Here is a 20,280-nt window from a genome sequence, read left to right as displayed (position 1 = left end):
TCTGCCATTCATTAGCTGTGTGACCCTAGGCAAGTTACTTAAGCTCCCTATGCACCAGGCTTCTCATGTATCACATAAATATAATAATACCACATAGGATACATGGTTGTTGGGGGAGTACATTAGCATAATGTATGTAAAGCACCTGTACCAGGACCCGAAACATAACAAAAGCTAGCTTAGTATATGGGAGATGGAGGCAAGAGAGAAGAGCAAGAGAGAGGCAACAACATAAAGTCCCGAAGTGGAGTGCTAAAAAAAACAAACATATTTTCTTCTTGTCTGTTTTTACCAGGAAAAAAAAATGAAAGCATTAAGTATGTTAAGTTCAAATTATTGTGTATAAACTGGGTTTTGCTAACTCAATGAAAGTTTTAGGGCATTGCTCCTTTATTACAACCAGGGATCCTTATCCCAGAAAAATGCACAGATGCAGATGACCATCCCCAGAACCTCATACATAATTTTAGGGGTCTGTCCACAAATCAAGGTCAGCAGGCACTTCTTCAACATCCTCCCTGAGCCTTAGATAATTAGATCAGAGTGATGGTCTAATGGTATGACCAGCTTTCCATAAAAAAACCAATGCTTAGTATGGAATTATATATAGCCCTATGCAATGAGGGGCCCTAAAGTATCTAATAAAAAATTAAACTGTGAACTTATAGAGGAATGAGACGAGTAGAACACAACGAACTTCGCAGCTCCATCTCAAAGCAGAGAGGGGTAAAGAAGGCAATTGTGGTTAGGCGTTTCTTTGTCTGAGAAGCAGACCTGTGAAGGAAGAGGGTGCAGGTCATCTAACCCTGAAGAGGAGAAGAGGGTGAGAGACAAAATGTAAAAACTGACTGGCTTTGTACTCACATGGTGAAGGAGCCAGGGGGGGCAGACACTCTCCGCAGGTCCGCAGCTTGCACCTGATGGAGACTAGAGGCAGCAGGGAATGAGCAGCGAGGACAGTCAGCACAACAGCGTGGACAGACAGGGAACAAGCCAAGAGAGAGAAAGAGAGACACACAAAATTTAAACAGAAATTAAACAAGCGCGTCACCAAACAGTGAATGCAAAGGAAAAGTCAAGCCAGCCACGGAAATAATCCAAAAAGCCGGTGACAGCAACGAAGCCAACAGGACACATGGCAGAGGCTGCACTAGGCAAACCACAGACTGGAGCGCAGGGCAGAGTGCAGGGCAGATGTGGAGAGAGCACTGACATTGGGCAGAGATGCGGGGCAGGAGGGATTATCATGTTCCTCTCTTTCTCTAGGTCATTCAAGACATCCAAGGAGAGGAAGCAACACACACACACACACACACACACACACACACACACACACACACACGGGCAGGCTGGCATCGTCAGCTTATCTCTGAGGAGAGTGAAGGTATATTTCACCCCTTAGCACAGTCCTTACAATTCCAGTTTCCAGGGCTTTGTAGGAATATTCATTGTCAAAAGACCACCATGTTGAAAAGACTGACTCAGCTTTAACTTGTTTCACTTAAACACCAAAGGCTTTTTAAGAACTCCATAAGTGATACCCAAAAAGCCTAAATTTACCACAGCAAAGCTGTAATTCCACTCATATTCTTGGTAGAAGATTGAAACCATAGACAACATTTCTTTTGTCCCTTCTTAGATTAAGGAGAGGGCCTTGAGTGGTTATTAGGAAAGACAAATGTAGAATAAAAAAAAAACAACTAAACCCCAAATTACCTGTCACTTTAACCTACTTACACTCTCAGTCGATTTAAATAGTTTCACTATAGTTGCAATTAGACATAGCTTCCCAGATCCATCTTTTCTGCTGGGTATGTAAAGTCTTGTGTAAACTCACCCATGAAGTAACTCCCTGTTCTTCCCTAGGGACTATCAGTTATAACCAATAATATTTCTCAGCAGAAGGCTGATGAATTCTAGTTGCCCAGTTCAAAACTGCCAACTAGAAATTGTGTCCTTAGACAATGCAATCACCCTTAACAATGTATTTTTAATAAATACCGAACTCCTGGTAATAGCTAGCTTAAGACCTCCCTAAACACTGAGCAATGTTAAATTTCTGATCTTTTTCTTTAAAAAAAGTTTTTCTTGACTTTCTTTCTTAGAGAGAGAGGAAGGGAGAGGAGAGAGAAACATGGATGTGAGAGCAAAACATTGATCTGCTGCCTCCTATATGTGCCCTGACCAGGAATCGAACCAGCAACCTTTCAGCATGGGACAATGGCCAAGCAACAGAGCTATACCAGCCTGAGCAAGTTTCTGATCTTTTTCTAAAATGCTTTTCAAGCAGGGAACATAATGTGGCTACTGCATTACTAGTACATGAATATGAACCTACATAAATCTCCTCTATTACTTTTTTGTGGGAAGCTATTCACTAGAGTTCATATTTCGAATAGATTCATAGCCACAATAAAATAAGATATATTCCTGTACCAATGGAGGGAGGATTATTGAACACAAATGGGGACTAGCCTTTTAGTTTGTGTATAGTAATAACAAATATGAATTATAAGCCAAGACATTTCTAAAAATTATTTTTCCCGTTTTGCATATGTGAAGCTATAGTGGCATTATGAAGGACTACTATTTAACTGTTTCTCATGGGACTTCCTCCAGCTATGCATGTGAATCAGATCTAAAAATTCTTCCAGTTATTATCATAAAATTTGATCAAGACATTTTCTATATGATTTTTATATTCATGAGATCTTAGATTTGTTATTTTAGAAATAATTTTGAAGAAACATATCAGACCTGAACCATGTGTGAGCCACTTATTCACCATGTAACCACGAGTCTCGGGCACACTGACAGGTATCAGTGACCCAAAGGGGAAAACCCCAGCATTTCCCCACAGAACAGGGAAGAAAGACAAGTAAACCAATGGTTACACTATTTTTCATAAATGGTACAAGCAAGAGCACTATAGGAGCACTGAGTGGTATATTTAATGTCTAGAAGTAGATAGAAAAGAGTTCTTAGGGAAAGTGATATTATCAATGCAGTCTTGAACTTGAGTGAGAGTCAGCAGATGAAAGGAAGTGAGGACAACAGAAGTGCAAAAGTTAGGATGATTCACAAGATAGGTTGCTGCTCTAGGATCAGCAATTATCTCTGAAGCATAGGACTATGGTGATGAAGAAGGCAATGATCATAAAGACTGTAAAACAACGCATATGGGATTTACATTTTTAGAAAGTTCATTCTAAGTAGTCTCTTGGAAAAGGCATTATGGGAAGGGCAGCCACACTGGAAATAAGGAGATGAATTATGAAGCATGTTTTAGGAGTGCCACTGAGAGGTAACTAGCAGAGAAGATGGATAGATGGTGTGAGAGTTAAAGATGTGGGAATTAGATAGAAGGTAGATTTCGAAGAAGGCACTGGGCATGTAAAAGTGGATGGGACTGAGAGGACTCTAGGGTCCAGGGTCGTGGTGAATAAGTGGACATGTGAATGAAAAAGGCTCACTGGGTGATGAGGAGAACAGACTTAATGAACCTATTAATAGTAGTCCATGTATGAGATATCCAAGTAAAAATGTCAACTAAAACATTTAGTGATGAGCCTTCAGTTTTTAGAAGAAACCCTGTTAAAGATGCAGACCTGAGACTCACTAGCTCATCAGTCACAGATGAAACGTGGGGTGTGGTGGGCTCTCCCAGAGAAAGGCCAAATCCCTGTGGAGCAACAGCATTCAAGCCAAAGAGGGAGCCAGTTGTTTAGGGGAACCACAACACTTAAAACTCAGATACTCACAGTTCGTATGCTATGTGAATGAAGGATACTTTCTTAAGATAAAGAATACCCTCTTCTGGCTGAGAACTCCCATCTCCGCAACACACAGAGGTTTTTCTAACTAAAATCCCTAAGGCAGTTTAAACCAGTTTTCTTTCATCCAAAGAAGACAGGCAAATGAAACAGAAGAAACATAGTTTTAGGGGTTTTCCCTAAAGAAAGAAAGAAAGAAAAGGAGAAGGACAGAAAGAAAGAAACTAAAAAAAATGAAGGAATGAAATAAAGATATATCTTTCCATGATCTCTCTCTGACTTGGCTGCAATAGTAAGCTTTATACAACCATGGCTGAAAGAGAGGAAACATTTCAAAAGTCTTAACAGTCAGGCTGCCCTTAAACTGAAAACTCCTCTTACAAATCCAGTAGAAGAAGTTAGATTTCAAAACAACGATTTCTAAAGAAATAGAAAAAAAGCAATCTAATCTCAGAGGGTGAATAAGACCAGTGGGTAAGAGAAATTGAGGTCTAGTGAAAAGGTATTATATGGTAACTGAGTGGTTTGTTTTCCTTTGAAACATGCTGCCTATATTGATTTTCTAAAAATATAGTGTTGAATGATTTTCATCATAAGTAGTAATAAAGAGCTTTCTTATTTTTGAACTAGAGGTCCAGTGCACTAATTCTTGCACGGGTGGGATCCCCAGGGGGTGGGGAAGGCTGGGATGTGACTGGCCTTACGGTAGGGATGCCCTTGCCAGCCTGGGATCTGGATTCATCCTACTGACATTCACTCCAGTTGTCAAGAGCCACCTGGCGGCTGCTCTTATATCCTTTCTTCCTTGCAGAGGTTCTAGGGAGGGGAAGTGGTCGCAGTGCCCAAGGCTGACTTCCAGAAGGCCAGTGGTGCTGTTGGGATTGTGCCAGCAGCACTGGTTCATCAGTGCCTGGCCCTTTCTCTGGAGATAGGACCTGCAGAACTACTGAGGGAGGGATTGACTGCCACCCAAGCTGGTGGGTCACTGGGAAGAGTAGGTCAACTGAGCGGCACTCCCACTGTGGGAGCGCACTGACCATCAGGGGCAGCTCCTGTGTTGAGCATCTGCCCCCTGGTGGTCAGTGCATGTCATAGCGATCGGAAGGTCCAGTCATTCTGGTTATTCTGGTGATTCTCGTCATTTGGTTGTAATCGTCGCTTAGGCTTTTATTTATATAGATATTTATTTGTGTTCTCTTCAAAAATCAAAAGCATACTATTCTTGCCATTTTGCATGGGTCTTTCATATGACCCAAGGCTGCCTTAATGGAGCCACCACTGCCCCCTGGTGGAAAGTAACTATTTTTGAGTTGAGATGGCTTATTGAACACATACCTACTTGTGCAGCTAAATCTATGAAGTCACAGAATCTGTCATGTGTCATGAGTAAAAAAAAACACACCCCCAAAAAACTATTTATATTTGTTTTTATATGTGAAGAAAGCCTAAGTGGATTCTTAACAATACAATTACTAAATAAATACAAATTCTTTCTCAAAGGCAAGAGGTGTTTAAAACTAAATACCTGAAAACAATTTATGTCTGATAAGATTATTAAATAGAAAAGACCCAGACATGAGAATTGGAGTTCCTTGCCCAATACTGAGAACATTTAGCTTTTTTATGGGTTCTTCACAAGCTATTTACAAGTGACCCCAAAAAGCCTGAGCTACTCACCGAGATAGCTTTTTATTACCAGTTCAGAGAACTCAACCAAACCAGTGGTTCTCTAAGGTTTCTAGAGAGAATGTGGCCAGCCATATATTGTTGCTGAGATCTTACTTTTTAATATATAAACTCAGCAATTGTATAGCCAACCTACTAGAAGGTAAAGATATCAGGAATAAGCTAGGAGCTTCACTGGTTACAAAATGTAAATGAAACAAGATATATGGCTAACTGAGCACCCTAGATAATGATCTAAGAAAAGTTCTGAGGAATTCCAGAGTGATTTGGGGAAGGAGGAAGCAGAGCAGAGAGAGGCTATCTCACCCCAAGTTCAGACTTCGAAGCAGACACCCAAAAAGAAAACACTTAAAGAGCCCTGCCTAATGCTGCTCCTCAATATACACTGTCCCAGAGAGGTGGTCAAGTTTCAGCAGTGATCTACGGCACCCATGTCACTGGCTTATTTTAGGCACTTCTGCAGATTGTCATATGGACTCAATAAATACATGGCAAAGCATGTGCTTGCTTCACAGGCACTGGAGGCAGCCAGCCATTCAGTACAAATAGTTAACCATGCATCACAGGCCACAAATAGGAAGAGCACCTTGGAGGGTCCCTCACTGTGACAGAAGAATGATCCAGAAGTGAGCCCTGAAATGGCCTTACCTTGAGTCAGATTGGTCATAATATATAGAAGATACTCAAAATATGCTTCAAATCCCCATCTTTTTCTATCTCCTTCACCAATCCCAGATACACATTTCAATAAAAATTAGATTAAGGGATGCTAAAAAAAAAAAAATGAATATCTAGTCATTATCACCTTATCTAAAATCAGTTTATCCAAACACCAAGGAAAGGATCAAGGACAGGATACACTTTTGTTTAAGCAATGCATCCTGGGTTAAATCTATACAATAGGATGCCACCCAGAATGGCAAACCGAGCTGAAGCAACAGAGTACACAGGACCCCAAAAAGGCAGGAGACAGGTGAGCCAAAATCCAGCTCTGCCACCCTCCTGTTGTTGGCAAAACCAACACTTTCCAAGTGACCTGGGTAAAGAGGAGGCAGACAGCCTGACTTCCTAAAATGAAATACAAAAGAACGCATTTATTTGGATGCATTTTATGGCCCCTGATTCTTAATGAGTTTCTGATGGTCCCAGGAAATGTGTACTCAGGCGGTCAGTGAAGAAGCATCGTCAATCTAGCATGTAATACTGTAATGAATTCTAAAAGAAGAAAGTGGTCGCAGTGTAATAAACCCGAAGGAAAAATGTGAGAGAGACTAAGGAACTGCTGAGTTTCCTGGACTTTTGCTCCTTTCTCAACACAGTGAGGCCCCAACCATGCACATGCTCTGCATCCTCCTCTCCACGCTCTGTGTTCACGAAGGTAGGCAAGGGGCGGACTCACTCATTGAGCAAAGGCATGGACGTTCTCCTCTTGCTCTTCTGCACCATGTTGGCCTGATTCCTCAAGGAGATCCGGATCATCGCGGGGGCCAGCCTGCAGGGCTCCCCATCCACTTGCATGGGGATGGATTTGTAAGTCAGCAGCATGACCTCCCGGCACTGGTGCAGCCTTTCCCCGTGGCCCCCGACTTGCAGGGCAGCCTGTAAAAACAAGAGTCAAAAGGAAGCTAGGAGTTCGTTCTTAAAGTTACTCAGCAAAGCTAGGAACCCCACGTCCACTAAACAGAAGCAAAAGACCTTTGATAAGCATATGGAAAGTTTTAGCCAGCAGTAAAACAGGAAGCCCTGGATAAATCATCAATACAAGTAAACTAAAATTTCTAAACTTTTAATGAGCTTCACCATAAATTCTCATGAATAGCCACTTTTCACTTTTATGTATTTTTCAGCCTTAATGTAATCATGATAGTTTAATACAAAAGTTGGCCTTTTCATTATCTATGTGTATTAAGTAAGCAATGTAAGTAGAACAGAAAGAACATAAAAGAGATTTAAGCAGATAATTTAAGAGAGCTTCTAATCTACAGTTGACCCTTGAGCAGAATGGATTTGAACTGTGTGAGTCCACTTAGATGCACATTTTAAAATAAATATATTGAAATTATGCCAGGCTACCATAAAACAATGAAATTGCTGTTTTTCTTTGTTATCAATGCATGAATCATTATACGAATTTATTTTTTCAATTATCTTTCCATTTCTGATGCCTAGTGTTAGTAATGCATATAACATTCACAGTGTTTTGTATCATATCAGACAATATTGATGTAGGTAATGACAGATGAGTCATCTTGTAAACAGAAGATGTACACTTAAGAGTATTGATAAATAATACAGTACTGTAAATGTACTTTCTCTCCCTTATGATTTTAATAACATTTTCTTTTCTAGAGCTTACTTTAAGAATACATTATATAACACATATAAAATACAAAATACATGTGCTAATTGACTGTTAATGTTATCAGTAAGGCTTCCAGTCAACAATAGGCAATTAATAATTAAGTTTTGGGGGAGCCAAAAGCTCTACATGGATATTTGACCACGTGGGGATTAACACCCTTAACCCTTGTGTTCTTAAAAAGTCCAAGTGTATATTTAAATGTAAATATATATTATAGTAAATATGTACTATAGATTAAATATACTCATATTTAAATAGACCATTCTTGGTTAATTTTCTTCTTTTTTAGAAAAAGTATATTTTTATTTATTTCACAGAGAAAGGAATATATAAAAACATCACTGATGAGAGAGAATCATTGATCAGCTGCCTCTTACACACCCCCTACTGTAGATCGAGCTTGCAACCCATACATGTGTCCTTGACCGGAATCAAATCTAGGACACTTCAGTCCGCAGGCTGATGCTCTATACACTGAGCCAAACCAGCTAGGGCCTTTGGTTAATTTTCAAACTTAGGCATGCTTTTCCTTTTTATCTAAAACTGCCTCACAAGCTTTTAATCTGTGTCTAATATGAAATGCAAAATAATATTAATTCAAAAACATCCTGAAAATAAAGCAGTTTTGAAGATCAAAATCAGACACAGTAAGAGCTCAGTTCACAATGGTGGCAAAAGAATGGAAAACTAATCCATATTAAAAGTCTATTGTTAAGAGCAATAAATTAACATAACTACCTTGTCTCAGTAAATTATATATATACAGGTGCCGCCCCAAACGTAAACATACTTTGAATAATTATTCATTCCAATGGGTCAAATGTGAAAAAAATGAGAAACATCAATTGAGCTATTAGCTGTTTAGTGGGTATACATTTTGGGGGGGCTCCTTGAATGTATAGAGCACCATTTACCTTTTACAGATAAATAAAACTCATGCAATGTACATTTGGTTTTAACTGATATCAAGTACCCAAATAATATTATACAGCTTGATGAATATGTTTTTATACATATGGGGATCTCCATCCAGATCAAGCTGTGGACAATTCACAGCAACTAAGAGGTTTTTATGTGCCCCTTTCAATCTACTTACACTCCTCTCACCAACCAGTCGGTAACCACTATTCTGACTTCTATCACCATAGATTCAATTTACTTGAATTTGAACTTCATATAAAATAAATCATACAATATATACTCTTATGGCATCATTTGCTCATCATTATTTTTTTTAATAATTTTTGAATAATATATGGATTTATCTCATCTGCTGGTAAACATCTGTTTACTGATTTAAACTTGATGGTATGTATCTCTTGGTGGACACATATTCTTTTGAGTACATACAATGAGTAGACCTGCTATGCCATGAGTTTAGATATACACTTGACTTTAGTAGATACTGCTAAATAGTTTTCCAATAAGGTTATATTACAATGCATTTCGAGTATCAATTTACAATTAAGAAAACTTTTATTTATTTTTTATTTTTAAAAATATATTTTATTGATTTTTTTACAGAGAGGAAGAGAGAGGGATAGTTAGAAACATCAATGAGAGAGAATCATTGATCAGCTGCCTCTTGCACACCCCCTACTGGGGATGTGCCAGCAACCAAGGTACATGCCCTTGACTAGAATAGAAGAATCTGGGACCTTTCAGTCCGCAGGCCAACACTATCCACTGAGCCAAACCGGTTTCGGCAAGAAAACTTTTAAAAGGAGTCAGATACTAACTCTAACCCCAAATCTAAAAGATTTACTTAAAAACAAAAAATAAAAACATACATACTGTCCCTTGTTTCCATATGTCTCATCTCTATGAATGGGGAAGAAATCTTGTTAATTGATTTGTGAAGTCAACTTCCACTTGCTTGCCAGATATTTGTATTTATCTGATATTTTGAATTATTTTTGCACTTGCATTAATTTTAACAGTAGAAGCCTGCTTATCTATTAATACAAAGAGAAATGGAACACAAGGGAACAAATGGGGGAAAGAAAATAGAATAATAATGGAAAAGTAAAGAACTAACTGAACACTTTTGATGTTAAAGCACTCAATTGTGTCCTTTACATACAATTTTATTCAATTAGTGAGAGAATGAGAAGGGAGAGGAGAATACAGTGAGAATTTAGGCACTAAAATTCCTTTTGGCCTATTTCCAGACCCTCTGTTATTCAGCTGAAAGTCCTTTCTGGCTGTACTTAAACGACCCATTTAAGTTAATCTGTGAATCTGAGCCACTATCTCATCTCCAGAACTTTTCCAATGTATTTCCCTTGCCTTCTATATTTCAGCCCAATATTTATCTGACAAAATGTATATTTTTATCCACTAAAGAAAATCCTATTTACTTCTCCCCTCCTCCCCCGCCCCCCAACCCTTAATCTTGACTAGGCCTGATGACAAATAAAAAGGCAGAGCCTACTAGGTAAGAACTTACTCCTCTGAGTTTAACAGGGCTGAAAATTGCTCAACTCATTTCCAATCTCTTTTTAAATATATATATATATATATATATATATATATATATATATATAAAATTTATTTTTATAGAGAAGAAGGGAGATGTATAGAGAAATAGAAACATTAATGAGAGAGAAACATGGGCAGTTTCCAACCTCTTGGTATCAGTAGGTATACACAGTACTGCAGAGCATGTTGAAGCCATATTCTCAGCCTCACAACAGAACAACAGCAAACATCACAAACAACAGAGGTAAATAGCTGTCAAGGGCAGTCCCACTGGCATTTCAGAATCAACCCCAGATCACTGTACAGGCGCAAAAGGAATGACCAGAATTAGCTTTTTAGCATAGACAGGTCTATTACCAAGTGTACTGGTTAATAATGCGGATTTTGTAATCAAAGAAAACAAAGATAATTCCAAGAGAAACATCAAAAGTGTTTTATTCAAAGTACTGTCCATCACTAGCTACACATTTCCCCCATCTTTCAGGTAATTTGTGGATACCGTCCCAATAGAACTTTTCTTGTTTTGATGCAAACCATTCAGAGACCCAATTTTCCACTTCTTCGTATGTTTTGAAATGCTGCTCAGAAAGTGTGCGTGCCATTGATCGGAACAAGTGGTAATCTGAAGGAGCAAGGTCTGGTGAATACAGCGGGTGGGTTAATACTTCCCAGGCAAGATCTTTTAACGCGTCTTTAACTGGTTTTGAAGTCTGTGATGGTGCGTTATCATGAAATAAAATTACTTTACCATGTCTTCAGGCCCATTCCAGTCATTTTACGATCAAAGCGTGGTTCAAATTGATTATTTGTTATTGGTAGCAATCAACATTAATGGTTTCACCTGGTTTTAGAAGCTCATAATACACCACACCTTGCTGATTCTACCAAACACAGAGCATTGTCTTCTTTTCAAAGCAATTTGGCCTTGCAGTCAATGTTGATGGATGACCTGGATCAACCCATGATTTTGTGCATTTGGGAATTCTCAAAACAAATCCCCTTTTCATCGCCAGTCATAATTCGATGCACAGAAGACTTTCTTTCATGCCACTGAAGCAACATTTTACTGATGAATTTTCAGTTTTCCATTTGTCTTTCGTTCAGTTGATGTGGCACCCATTCTCCTCCCTTTAAAAACGTTCCCATTGCTTGTAAACAATAGAAAATTGTTTGCTAAGCAACATTTAATCTTTCTGCAAGTTGTTTTGAGTTTGACATGCATCTTCATCCAATAATGCTTATAATTGTTGGTCTTCAAACTTTTTCGGTTGACCTGGACGTTCTTTGTCTTCCGGAAATCATCACCTTTAAAGCATTTAAACCAGCGTTCACAAGTATCTTGAGATGGAGCATGTTCACCATAAGCCTCCTAGAGTATATGATAACTTTCAACAGCACTTTTCTTCAAAATAATGAATTAAAACTTCCCGCAAATGCTTTTTTGGCACAAAATTCGCCATTTTTAAGCATTAAAATATCTATGATGTTAACACCTTCAGAAAATTTGACATATGAAGTTTTGAAGCTTGCTGTCAATACAACAAAATAGCATACATATCAAATTGCATATAGATCAACATATGAGTAACTATCTATTGAAAAAAAATCTGCATTATTAGCTGGTATACCTGGTATTGTTAGAACAGCCACATTAAATTACTTCTGGAACAAGTTAAAGGTAAATTTTTAAATACTTGTAAGAAATAGTTTTCATCACTCAGATTTGTCTAGGCTTAACATCCTTTTAAGGCATAGGCCCTAACAGCCAGAAACATTCCCATGATTTGCTAAATGAATCATTTACTGATAATAGTACATTGGTTTATAAATGACAGACACTTGATTATCTGTTCAACTGCAGGTGTTCCTCTGGTGAAACCTTCCAATACTGCCTTTCTGGTAGCATATGACTAAAGAGGAAAACAAAGACAGCCCCTGAGCTCACTGCATCCTATTGGTGTCAGATAAAGAATGGCTTGGGATTTCCTATCTTTCCGCATTATATATACATCCCCCTGGCATGCCTTTCTCCATCTCCCTTCAAGCTGTGTCCTCCTTCCTACTCAAGTCCTCATTCTACTTGCTGTCAGATAAAAAGGATGGACAGTCCTGGTTTGTGGAAGACAAGAAGCAGGGGCAAGTCCTCTCCTTCCTTTCTCACCACTGCTGCCAGCCCTGCCTCCCAGCCTCATTCCTATAACAAAATGCCCAAGACAAAAATTAGTGGCCCTGGGAATGAGCAATGGAGATAGTCAACAATACTATAATCTTGGTTGGTTTTGTTTTTTTATGTCTAACACGGTAGTCTTATAAGACTAAGCAACCAAAATTAGAAAACAAAACCATTTTTTATTTAAAGATAAAATTAAAAAGAGGATAGCTAAAGATATAATAAAGTTTAGCAGGGCTGAAAATAAGTCATTGTGATTTCACCACATTGTGGCTTAAATAGAAAAACCATATTATGATCTCAAAATATGCAGAATAAATAATACTTTAGTGCCTTTCAGCATAGAAAGTTGTTAAAAAACTAGAAATACAAAGTGACTTTTTAAAATGATAAACACAATGTTGGTACAAACACACAGAAAAATATTATTTAAAGAAAATTTAGAAATATTCCTTTCAAGGGACAATGTTATTCACTAGTAACAGAAGTTTTCAACATAATATTGGAGGTCTTGAACAACATAAGAAGTAAAGGAAATATAATCATAGTATGAGTTTTACTTAAAATAGTTTCCTGTATGTTTAAAAAACATATAAATTTATCAATTGTAAGGAAACACATCAAAAGCTTAATAGTTATAAATCATGTGATTATGACTATATTTTTACTTTTAGTTCTTCTACATCTGTTTATATTATCAAACTAAGCAAACATTTAACTTTTTTTTTCTTCTTAAAAAAACACATCAAAAGATTGTATTATCTGGCATGTGTACAACTTCAACCCTGGAAGTTCTCCATGCAATTTTTCTTCCTGAATAATAGCCTTTTGCTTTTTTAATTCATAAATATAAAAGAACCAACATATTTTAATTTCAATTAACCAAAAGAAAGCTGTCTATGCTTTCTTCAAAGTTTAGAAGACAGAAATCTTTGGATTTCAACCACATAGTAAATTAGGCTCTCCCAATTTCCCAATCTGATTAAGGCTTTGAACTGTCTTGCAAAGTTTTAAATTAGTTTGAAACAGACTCAACATGAAAGGACCTACATAACTATAATGGCAGAAAATTGTGGCAGAAAAAAATAAAAATTACAATGTCTGATTGTGGTCTGTGTCAAATCTTAAAAGGTAATCACATTATCAAGCAGCCAATGAAGAATCATCTTAATTAGTAAGAATGCATATCAACCAGTAAAATGAACTGAAGACTTGTGCTTTGAATTTTGCAATTACAAGATAAAGAGTCTAAAAGAAATATTTTTTTGCCATTCCAGTAATTCTATTTCAAGTCTTTCTTAAAGTACCACTCTGAATATTTTGAATACACAAAAATACACACGTATGCCCAAATAAGTACATTTTTCTGTTTATATAACCATCTTACACAGATGTATGAGTTTTCAAATGATTTACTTTCTCAGAAACATAATTAATATAATGGTTTCATGAAATTGAAAGACTAAAAACAAAATTATTTCATCTTGCATAAAACAAGTATAGTGTATTACAGTAGGAGTCATAAGGTAACACTTGTATAAAAACATGAAAATATATGCCAATATTATTTAAAGAGCATAGGATCTTCAAATTGTACCATATAAACCATGTTTAACTCAGTTTTTCCTAGGGAAAAAAATGTAACTTGATAGCAACCTATAGTCACTAGAATCTAAGATTCAATCACACATACTAGCTAGTATATGTAATATATATATATATATATTAGTAAATCATAAAGAAAAAAATAACTAACATAATTTTAAGATTCTGTTTTCTCTTCCCCAACTCCCATATACTATTATTTTTTCCCCTTGCTTACTAAGAATAGGATGGGATAGAGGGATTTTGATAAATCCCCTAAAAACAGTGGCCCCCAACCAGGAAGGATCTCCTGAGCTCCACACACATATTTCAAATTGTCCCTTTTTCTAACTCCTTAGATGTCTCACAGGGCTTTAAGTTTAACTTACATAAAACAGAGTTCATCTTTTGACAATAATATTTTTCATATTTTCTACCTATTTAATATATTCACCCTTTACCTAATGGCTTATGCTAGGCATCCAGATTTATTTATATCCCATTTTCATGCTTCACAATAAGTCATTATAAATAACTATTGAATGTATCAATACCTTCCATCTGCATGACTAGCTTTTTACTTCAAGCTTTTCCCTCTCCTCCTTTCTTTACCTGGACTTTGGTGCCAATGTTCTGATTTATCTACCTATCTCCTGCTGTAGAAATCCTGGTCACATTTCACACTGACCTTCTAGACCACAAGCCTGATCCTATCTTATACCATCTCCCTCAGCCTACCCATTAACAGTTTTGTTTTGTTTTTAAATGGGCAGAAGACCTGAACAGATACCCCTCTCAAGAAGACATACAAATGATCAACAAACATATGGAAAGACGCTCAACTTCCCTAGCTATTAGAGAAATGCAAATCAAAATTACAATGAAATGCCATGTCACACCTGTCAGAATGGCAATTATCAAGACAAGTAATAAGTGTTGGAGAGGTTGTGGAGAAAAAGGATCCCTCATTCACTGCTGGTGGGAAGGTAAACTGGTACAGCCACTATGGGAAATAGTATGGAGGTTCCTCAAAAAATTAAGAATGGAGTTTACATATGACCCAGCAACCCCTTTTCTGGGCATCCCCCCCCTCCCCCCAAATTGAAAACATTTGTTGACAAAGACATATGCACCTCTATGTTCATTGCAGTATTATTCAAGGTGGCCAAGACATGGAAACAACAAAAGTGTCTTTCAATAGATAACAGGATAAAGAAGACACAATGGAATACTACTCAGCCATAAGAAAAGAAAATATACTGTTATTTGTGACAACATGATGGATCTTGAAAATATCATGCTAAGATTGAAAAAGTCAAGAACCATATGATTTCACTCACTTGTGGGATATAAAACTGAAAGCAACAAATGAACAAACAAACAAAAACTCATAGACACACACAGCAGTATGGTGGTCACCAGACACAAAGTGGGTAGCTGTACTGAAGGGTAGAGGGGGTCAAGTGTATAGTGATGGAAGAAGGCTTAAGTTTGGGTGGTGAGCACACACAATTCCAAGTATGGATGATGTATCATATAAAATTTTATTAACCACTGTCACCCCAATAAATTTAATTAAAAACTACTATTTCTACCTTGTCTCTATATCTATATCTTAATTCATCATGTATACTGTCACGCTGGACACCATTAGCAGTTCTAGCACACATATATCCCAGGCTAGCCCCTCCACGAAATGGCCATTGGACTCTCACTCAGAGACAGCTGCCTCCTCTGGAAAATCTTTGCTGACGTCCCATTTTATAAACACTGTTCTGCTCTCAGTCCTTCTTTCCCTCCTCACTCATGCCTTTCTCCTAGAATTTATCAAATCAGACTGTGGTTGCTTGTTTACTCCTTCACCCACCCCCACAGCACAGAACTGTAGGCACCCTGAGTACTGTGGGCATTTTGTTTTGGTTCATTTCAAAACAGTTTTACCTAGAAGAGTGTCATTTATGGATTCAATAAAATATTTGTGGATTCAACAAATTTTCAATAAACATCCATGACTGATATTAAATGAATGAAGCAGTAAGACATTTTAAGTAACAATTACCCTGAATTTCTAAAGTTCCTATTAATTAGAGACCATTAATATTGCCCATATTTTACATACGCTGCATTAATTTTTAATGATCCAGCCTCAAAAATTATACACAAGCACTTTCACTGTATCCAATTTTTCAAGTATTCACAAGTCCACCCAGATTCAAGAGGAGGGTACAGAGACCCAGACTCTTAATAGAAGAAGTGCCCAAAATCTGAGGTCATTCTATAACCACAGTTACTATCAGAGGATGCTAGTGATCTAACTTACTATTTTAAAATGCACAAATAAAGAAAAAGATCACTTAGTCTGCTTTTCTATCATAAACTATATATAGAAGTAACAAAATGGTAGGTGAAGAGAAATTTCCCTTTATAAAAATACTAGAAGCCCAGTGCATGAATTCGAGCACCAGTAGGGTCCCTCAGCCAGGCCAGTGATCAGGGCTGATTGGGGCCATCTCACCCAGTCCTGATTGGGGCCCATTGGAGCTGGTCAGGGGGAGGGACTTTGGGAGATTGGCTGGTCACAGTAGGTTGGCTGGGGGAGTGCACTGACCACCCTGAGGGCAGCTCCTGTGTTAAGTGTCTTCCCCCTGCTGGTCAGTGCACATCATAGCAACCCGTTGACCAGTGCACATCATAGCAACCCGTTGATTGTTACCAGTTGATCGGTGATAACAGTCGCTTAGGCTTTTATATATGTAGATTCCAACCAATAAATAAGGAAGAATAAAATTAGAATATTAACTTTTTAACTCCCAGTGAAATGTGGATCCAGACATTGATCATCAAAGACTATTTTAAAAAGAGAATAACCAGACATTACCAATGCTATTTTGGAAAAAGAAAATACCACCTACAAAATAGATTTATGGGGGGCTGAGGAGGATGTCTGCTTTATCTAGATCCAACTATCAACATAGAGGAAACAAGGACGAAAGAACATGTTAATTGATACCTCATGGTTATCAGCACAATTCTGACTCCAGGAAACTTTACAGGATAGTGTGGTTTCTTCAATAAGTCAATGGGGGGAAGAAGAGATGGGTAGGGACTTACAGAGAATTAAGAGTCATATCAACCAATCACAATGAATGAATTTTATCTGGATTCTGATTCAAACAAATAGAGTATAAGAAAACCAAAAGCAAATGTGAGACAACTGAAAATTTGAGCAGTGAGTAGCTATTTAGTGATAGATGCTGCTATTTTAATGTCTTTTAGAGAAGATTATGTGATTGCATTCATAAAGGAAAGTCTTATGTTTTTAAAACACATTAAAAAAACACACACCAAAGTGTCCTTCAATAGATAACAGGATAAAATTACATAATTCCTGAGATTTTCTTCAAAATAATATAAGGAAGGAGGTCATGGTGGGGACAGGAATAAGACTGTCCATGAATTGATAATAATAGAAGCTAAGTGATGGTACCTGAGGGTTCAACATATTATTTTATCTTTGTTTATTTTGAACTTTCCCCCACAACAAATATTTTTAAAGCACACTTAATAATTCTCCCACGCACCTTGAAATAAAGTCAAAACTCCTACATAAACTCTACAATGCACCTTGAAATAAAGTCAAAACTCTTACATAAACTCTACAATGCACTCCATGATCTGGCCGGGCCTGCTTCTTCAGCATCATCTATCACTCTCACTTTTCACCTACATTTACACTATATGAAGCTAATTATCATTCCCACAGAGGACCATGATATCTCATATTTCCAAATGTATATAAATTTCCCTTTCTTCCAGAATGTCAAGTTCCATGCTGCTTCTCCTGGCAAAATTCATTCATTCTGTCACATTTACTCATTGTCAACTATGGGTAGCAGGCTCTCTGCTGTGTGTCAGGGAAGGATACACTGGAGTGATGGATAGATAGCATTTGCCACTCCCAGCTGGCACTCTACCCTTCTCGGCCCTCTTTTGGCCCTGTGAGATTAACCCATTTATATTGTTATCAGTGGTTCCTCTGTCCTCTAGCTTCTGATTAAACTTCCCCATGGGGAAGCACCAGCAGGAGGCCCGGAGGATAAGAAGAGTGAGATCACTGTATTTTCTCTCCCAGCTCCCTCCCTGCCACGTTGGCACAGGCTGGTTGCTTCCACTTAGCAAATATGACTCTCAGGTGATGCTTGCCAAACAGCTCTCTTTCTGGTACAGGAGAGTGTTTATTTGCTTTTGCACCTTTAGCTCAGGGATACAGCGCCATCCACTGTTGCTTCTCATAAACCTAGTGCACAATGTGTAGTCCTTCCATTACACTCTCCTCTAATTACCCAATTTTAGTCTGACTTTTCTTCCCTGTTCATATGCTAATTAAACAACTAAAAGCAAAAACAACCCAAACCCCAAAAGACTAGTTAAAAAACAGACACAGATATGGACTGAAAAGTTATAGAAGATGACGAGTGAGGAATGTTTCAGAGAGTGATAGCATGTACAATGGCCTCGTGGTGCAAAAGCAGCAAGGAAGGTCCAAAGCTACAGAGGCTACTTAGGAAGAAAACAAAGAGGGCAGTGGGGAAGGCAGGGGAATCAAAGAAGCACAATCTTGCAGGACCAAGTCAAGATTTAGATTTTGATCCTGAGAGCAATGGTGACATGTCTAATATTCTCCCTGCCCTCCCAAGCCTCCGTAAGCAATCACCTTCTCTTAGATAATTATTCCCTGACAGCTTTCCACCACACAGTTGGGACTAGAAAGCTCGGGCACATGGCACACATTCAATAAATGTTCACTAAACCAGTGAATAAATGAATGAGTAAAACACACACGGCCAGGTTTGGGGCATTTTTGGTCAACTCCAAGAATCTGTTCTTGCACACGTCCATCTTGAACTTTATTCCTATTTGCTCCTGGTTGACTGAGCCTTTTCCTATAATTAACATAAAAATCCTTTGAGAGAAAGAGCTGTGCATGAGCTGCAGTCCTGAACATTAGACCAATCCCAGACCAATCCTTTAACAACTATCTCACTCTAAATGTGGCAGATTGAACCAGCAAAATCACTATCTCAGGTAATGGGTATTGTTGCCAAAGTCACAATAAGTTATTCTGTTAAGTCTCAGTATTTTGAAGTGATTGAAGTCCATGAGATGAGTAAAAAAGAGGGCTATTCTAGTTTGTTTAGGACAGGAAATACAAGCTGTTTGCTTTCAAGCATAAGGTATGGCACAAACCAAGTACTAACCAAGGGTTGCAAGTAGAAGCTTTGTTTTAATTTGTTTTGTAAACTAACGGTGTGGTCTGATTTACACCAGATATAATGATAAGAATAATTTTAATTGATTTCCTCATCATTAAATAAGTTGAATACATGCTAAAATCTGCTTGAAATTACACTTACTTGATATAAACATATTTTTTACTCAAGCAAACAAAATGAAAATACAAGGTGATCTCAATACTGTGGAAATTGAATATTAATTAATGTTACAAAAGTGATGCCATTCTATATTCAAGAATTTTGTGATAAAGGAGATACCCATCTTATACTTAAAAAGTTGAAAATATATGCAAATGATGTCAAAACCTGTTTGGCTCAGTGGATAGAGCGTCAGCCTGCAGACTAAAAGGTCCCAGGTTTGATTCTGATCAAGGGCATGTACCTTGATTGTGGGCACATCCACAGTAGGGGGTGTGTAGGAGGCAGCTGGTTAATGTTTCTCTTTCATTGATGTTTCTAGCTCTCTATCCTTCTCCCTTCCTCTCTGTAAAAAATCAATATATATATATATATATATATATATATATATATATATGCAAATGATCACTTTCCTTTACACCTAAAAATATCAAATAGCACTGTTTCTGTATCATGCTGAGATATGTCTGTGGCAAAATGCTTTTTAATTAACATGAACACTTTGCATTCCTTTCTGGTAGAATTAATTAGGAAAATTAACAAATAATATTTATTTTTGAAGCTCAAACAAATGTGCATCAATTTTCTTAGTGACATAAAGAATTAATTTTTGTTCTGGTTTTCTGCAAGCAACTTGATGTTGCATAAAGTTTATAAATTGATAAAGAAAAAATTATACCAAAATTCCATGAAATGGAAAAACTCTAACTGTAGCTAAAATATATTGTATTTATTTAATTTATTTTATTTTATTTCCCTGCCTTTGCCCACCTCTACCCAGTCCGGCCCCCC

The 20,280-nt window shown here is 37.5% G+C and overlaps 1 protein-coding gene across 5 annotated transcripts in view; it reads right to left on the bottom strand.

The window, feature by feature from the left end:
* DGKI (diacylglycerol kinase iota) overlaps positions 1-20,280 on the bottom strand; it is a gene marked incomplete at its 5' end in the record, with an annotated part of 382,063 nt that overhangs the window by 123,671 nt on the left and 238,112 nt on the right. For 4 of the 5 annotated variants that reach the window (XM_084896735.1, XM_084896736.1, XM_084896737.1 and 1 more), the window contains 2 exons: positions 865-927; positions 6,859-7,058. In XM_084896735.1, coding sequence (XP_084752861.1) covers positions 865-927; positions 6,859-7,058 — 263 coding nt within the window. The remainder of the gene's footprint in view (positions 1-864; positions 928-6,858; positions 7,059-20,280) is intronic. The other variant, XM_084896738.1, reaches the window with a different exon arrangement.

The sequence above is a fragment of the Pipistrellus hanaki genome (genome assembly GCF_964339955.1).
Source record: "Pipistrellus hanaki genome assembly, chromosome: 10".
Classification (NCBI taxonomy): domain Eukaryota; kingdom Metazoa; phylum Chordata; class Mammalia; order Chiroptera; family Vespertilionidae; genus Pipistrellus; species Pipistrellus hanaki.
The sequence above is the reverse complement of the archived record's forward strand: the minus strand, read 5'-3'. Positions and strand labels throughout refer to the sequence as shown.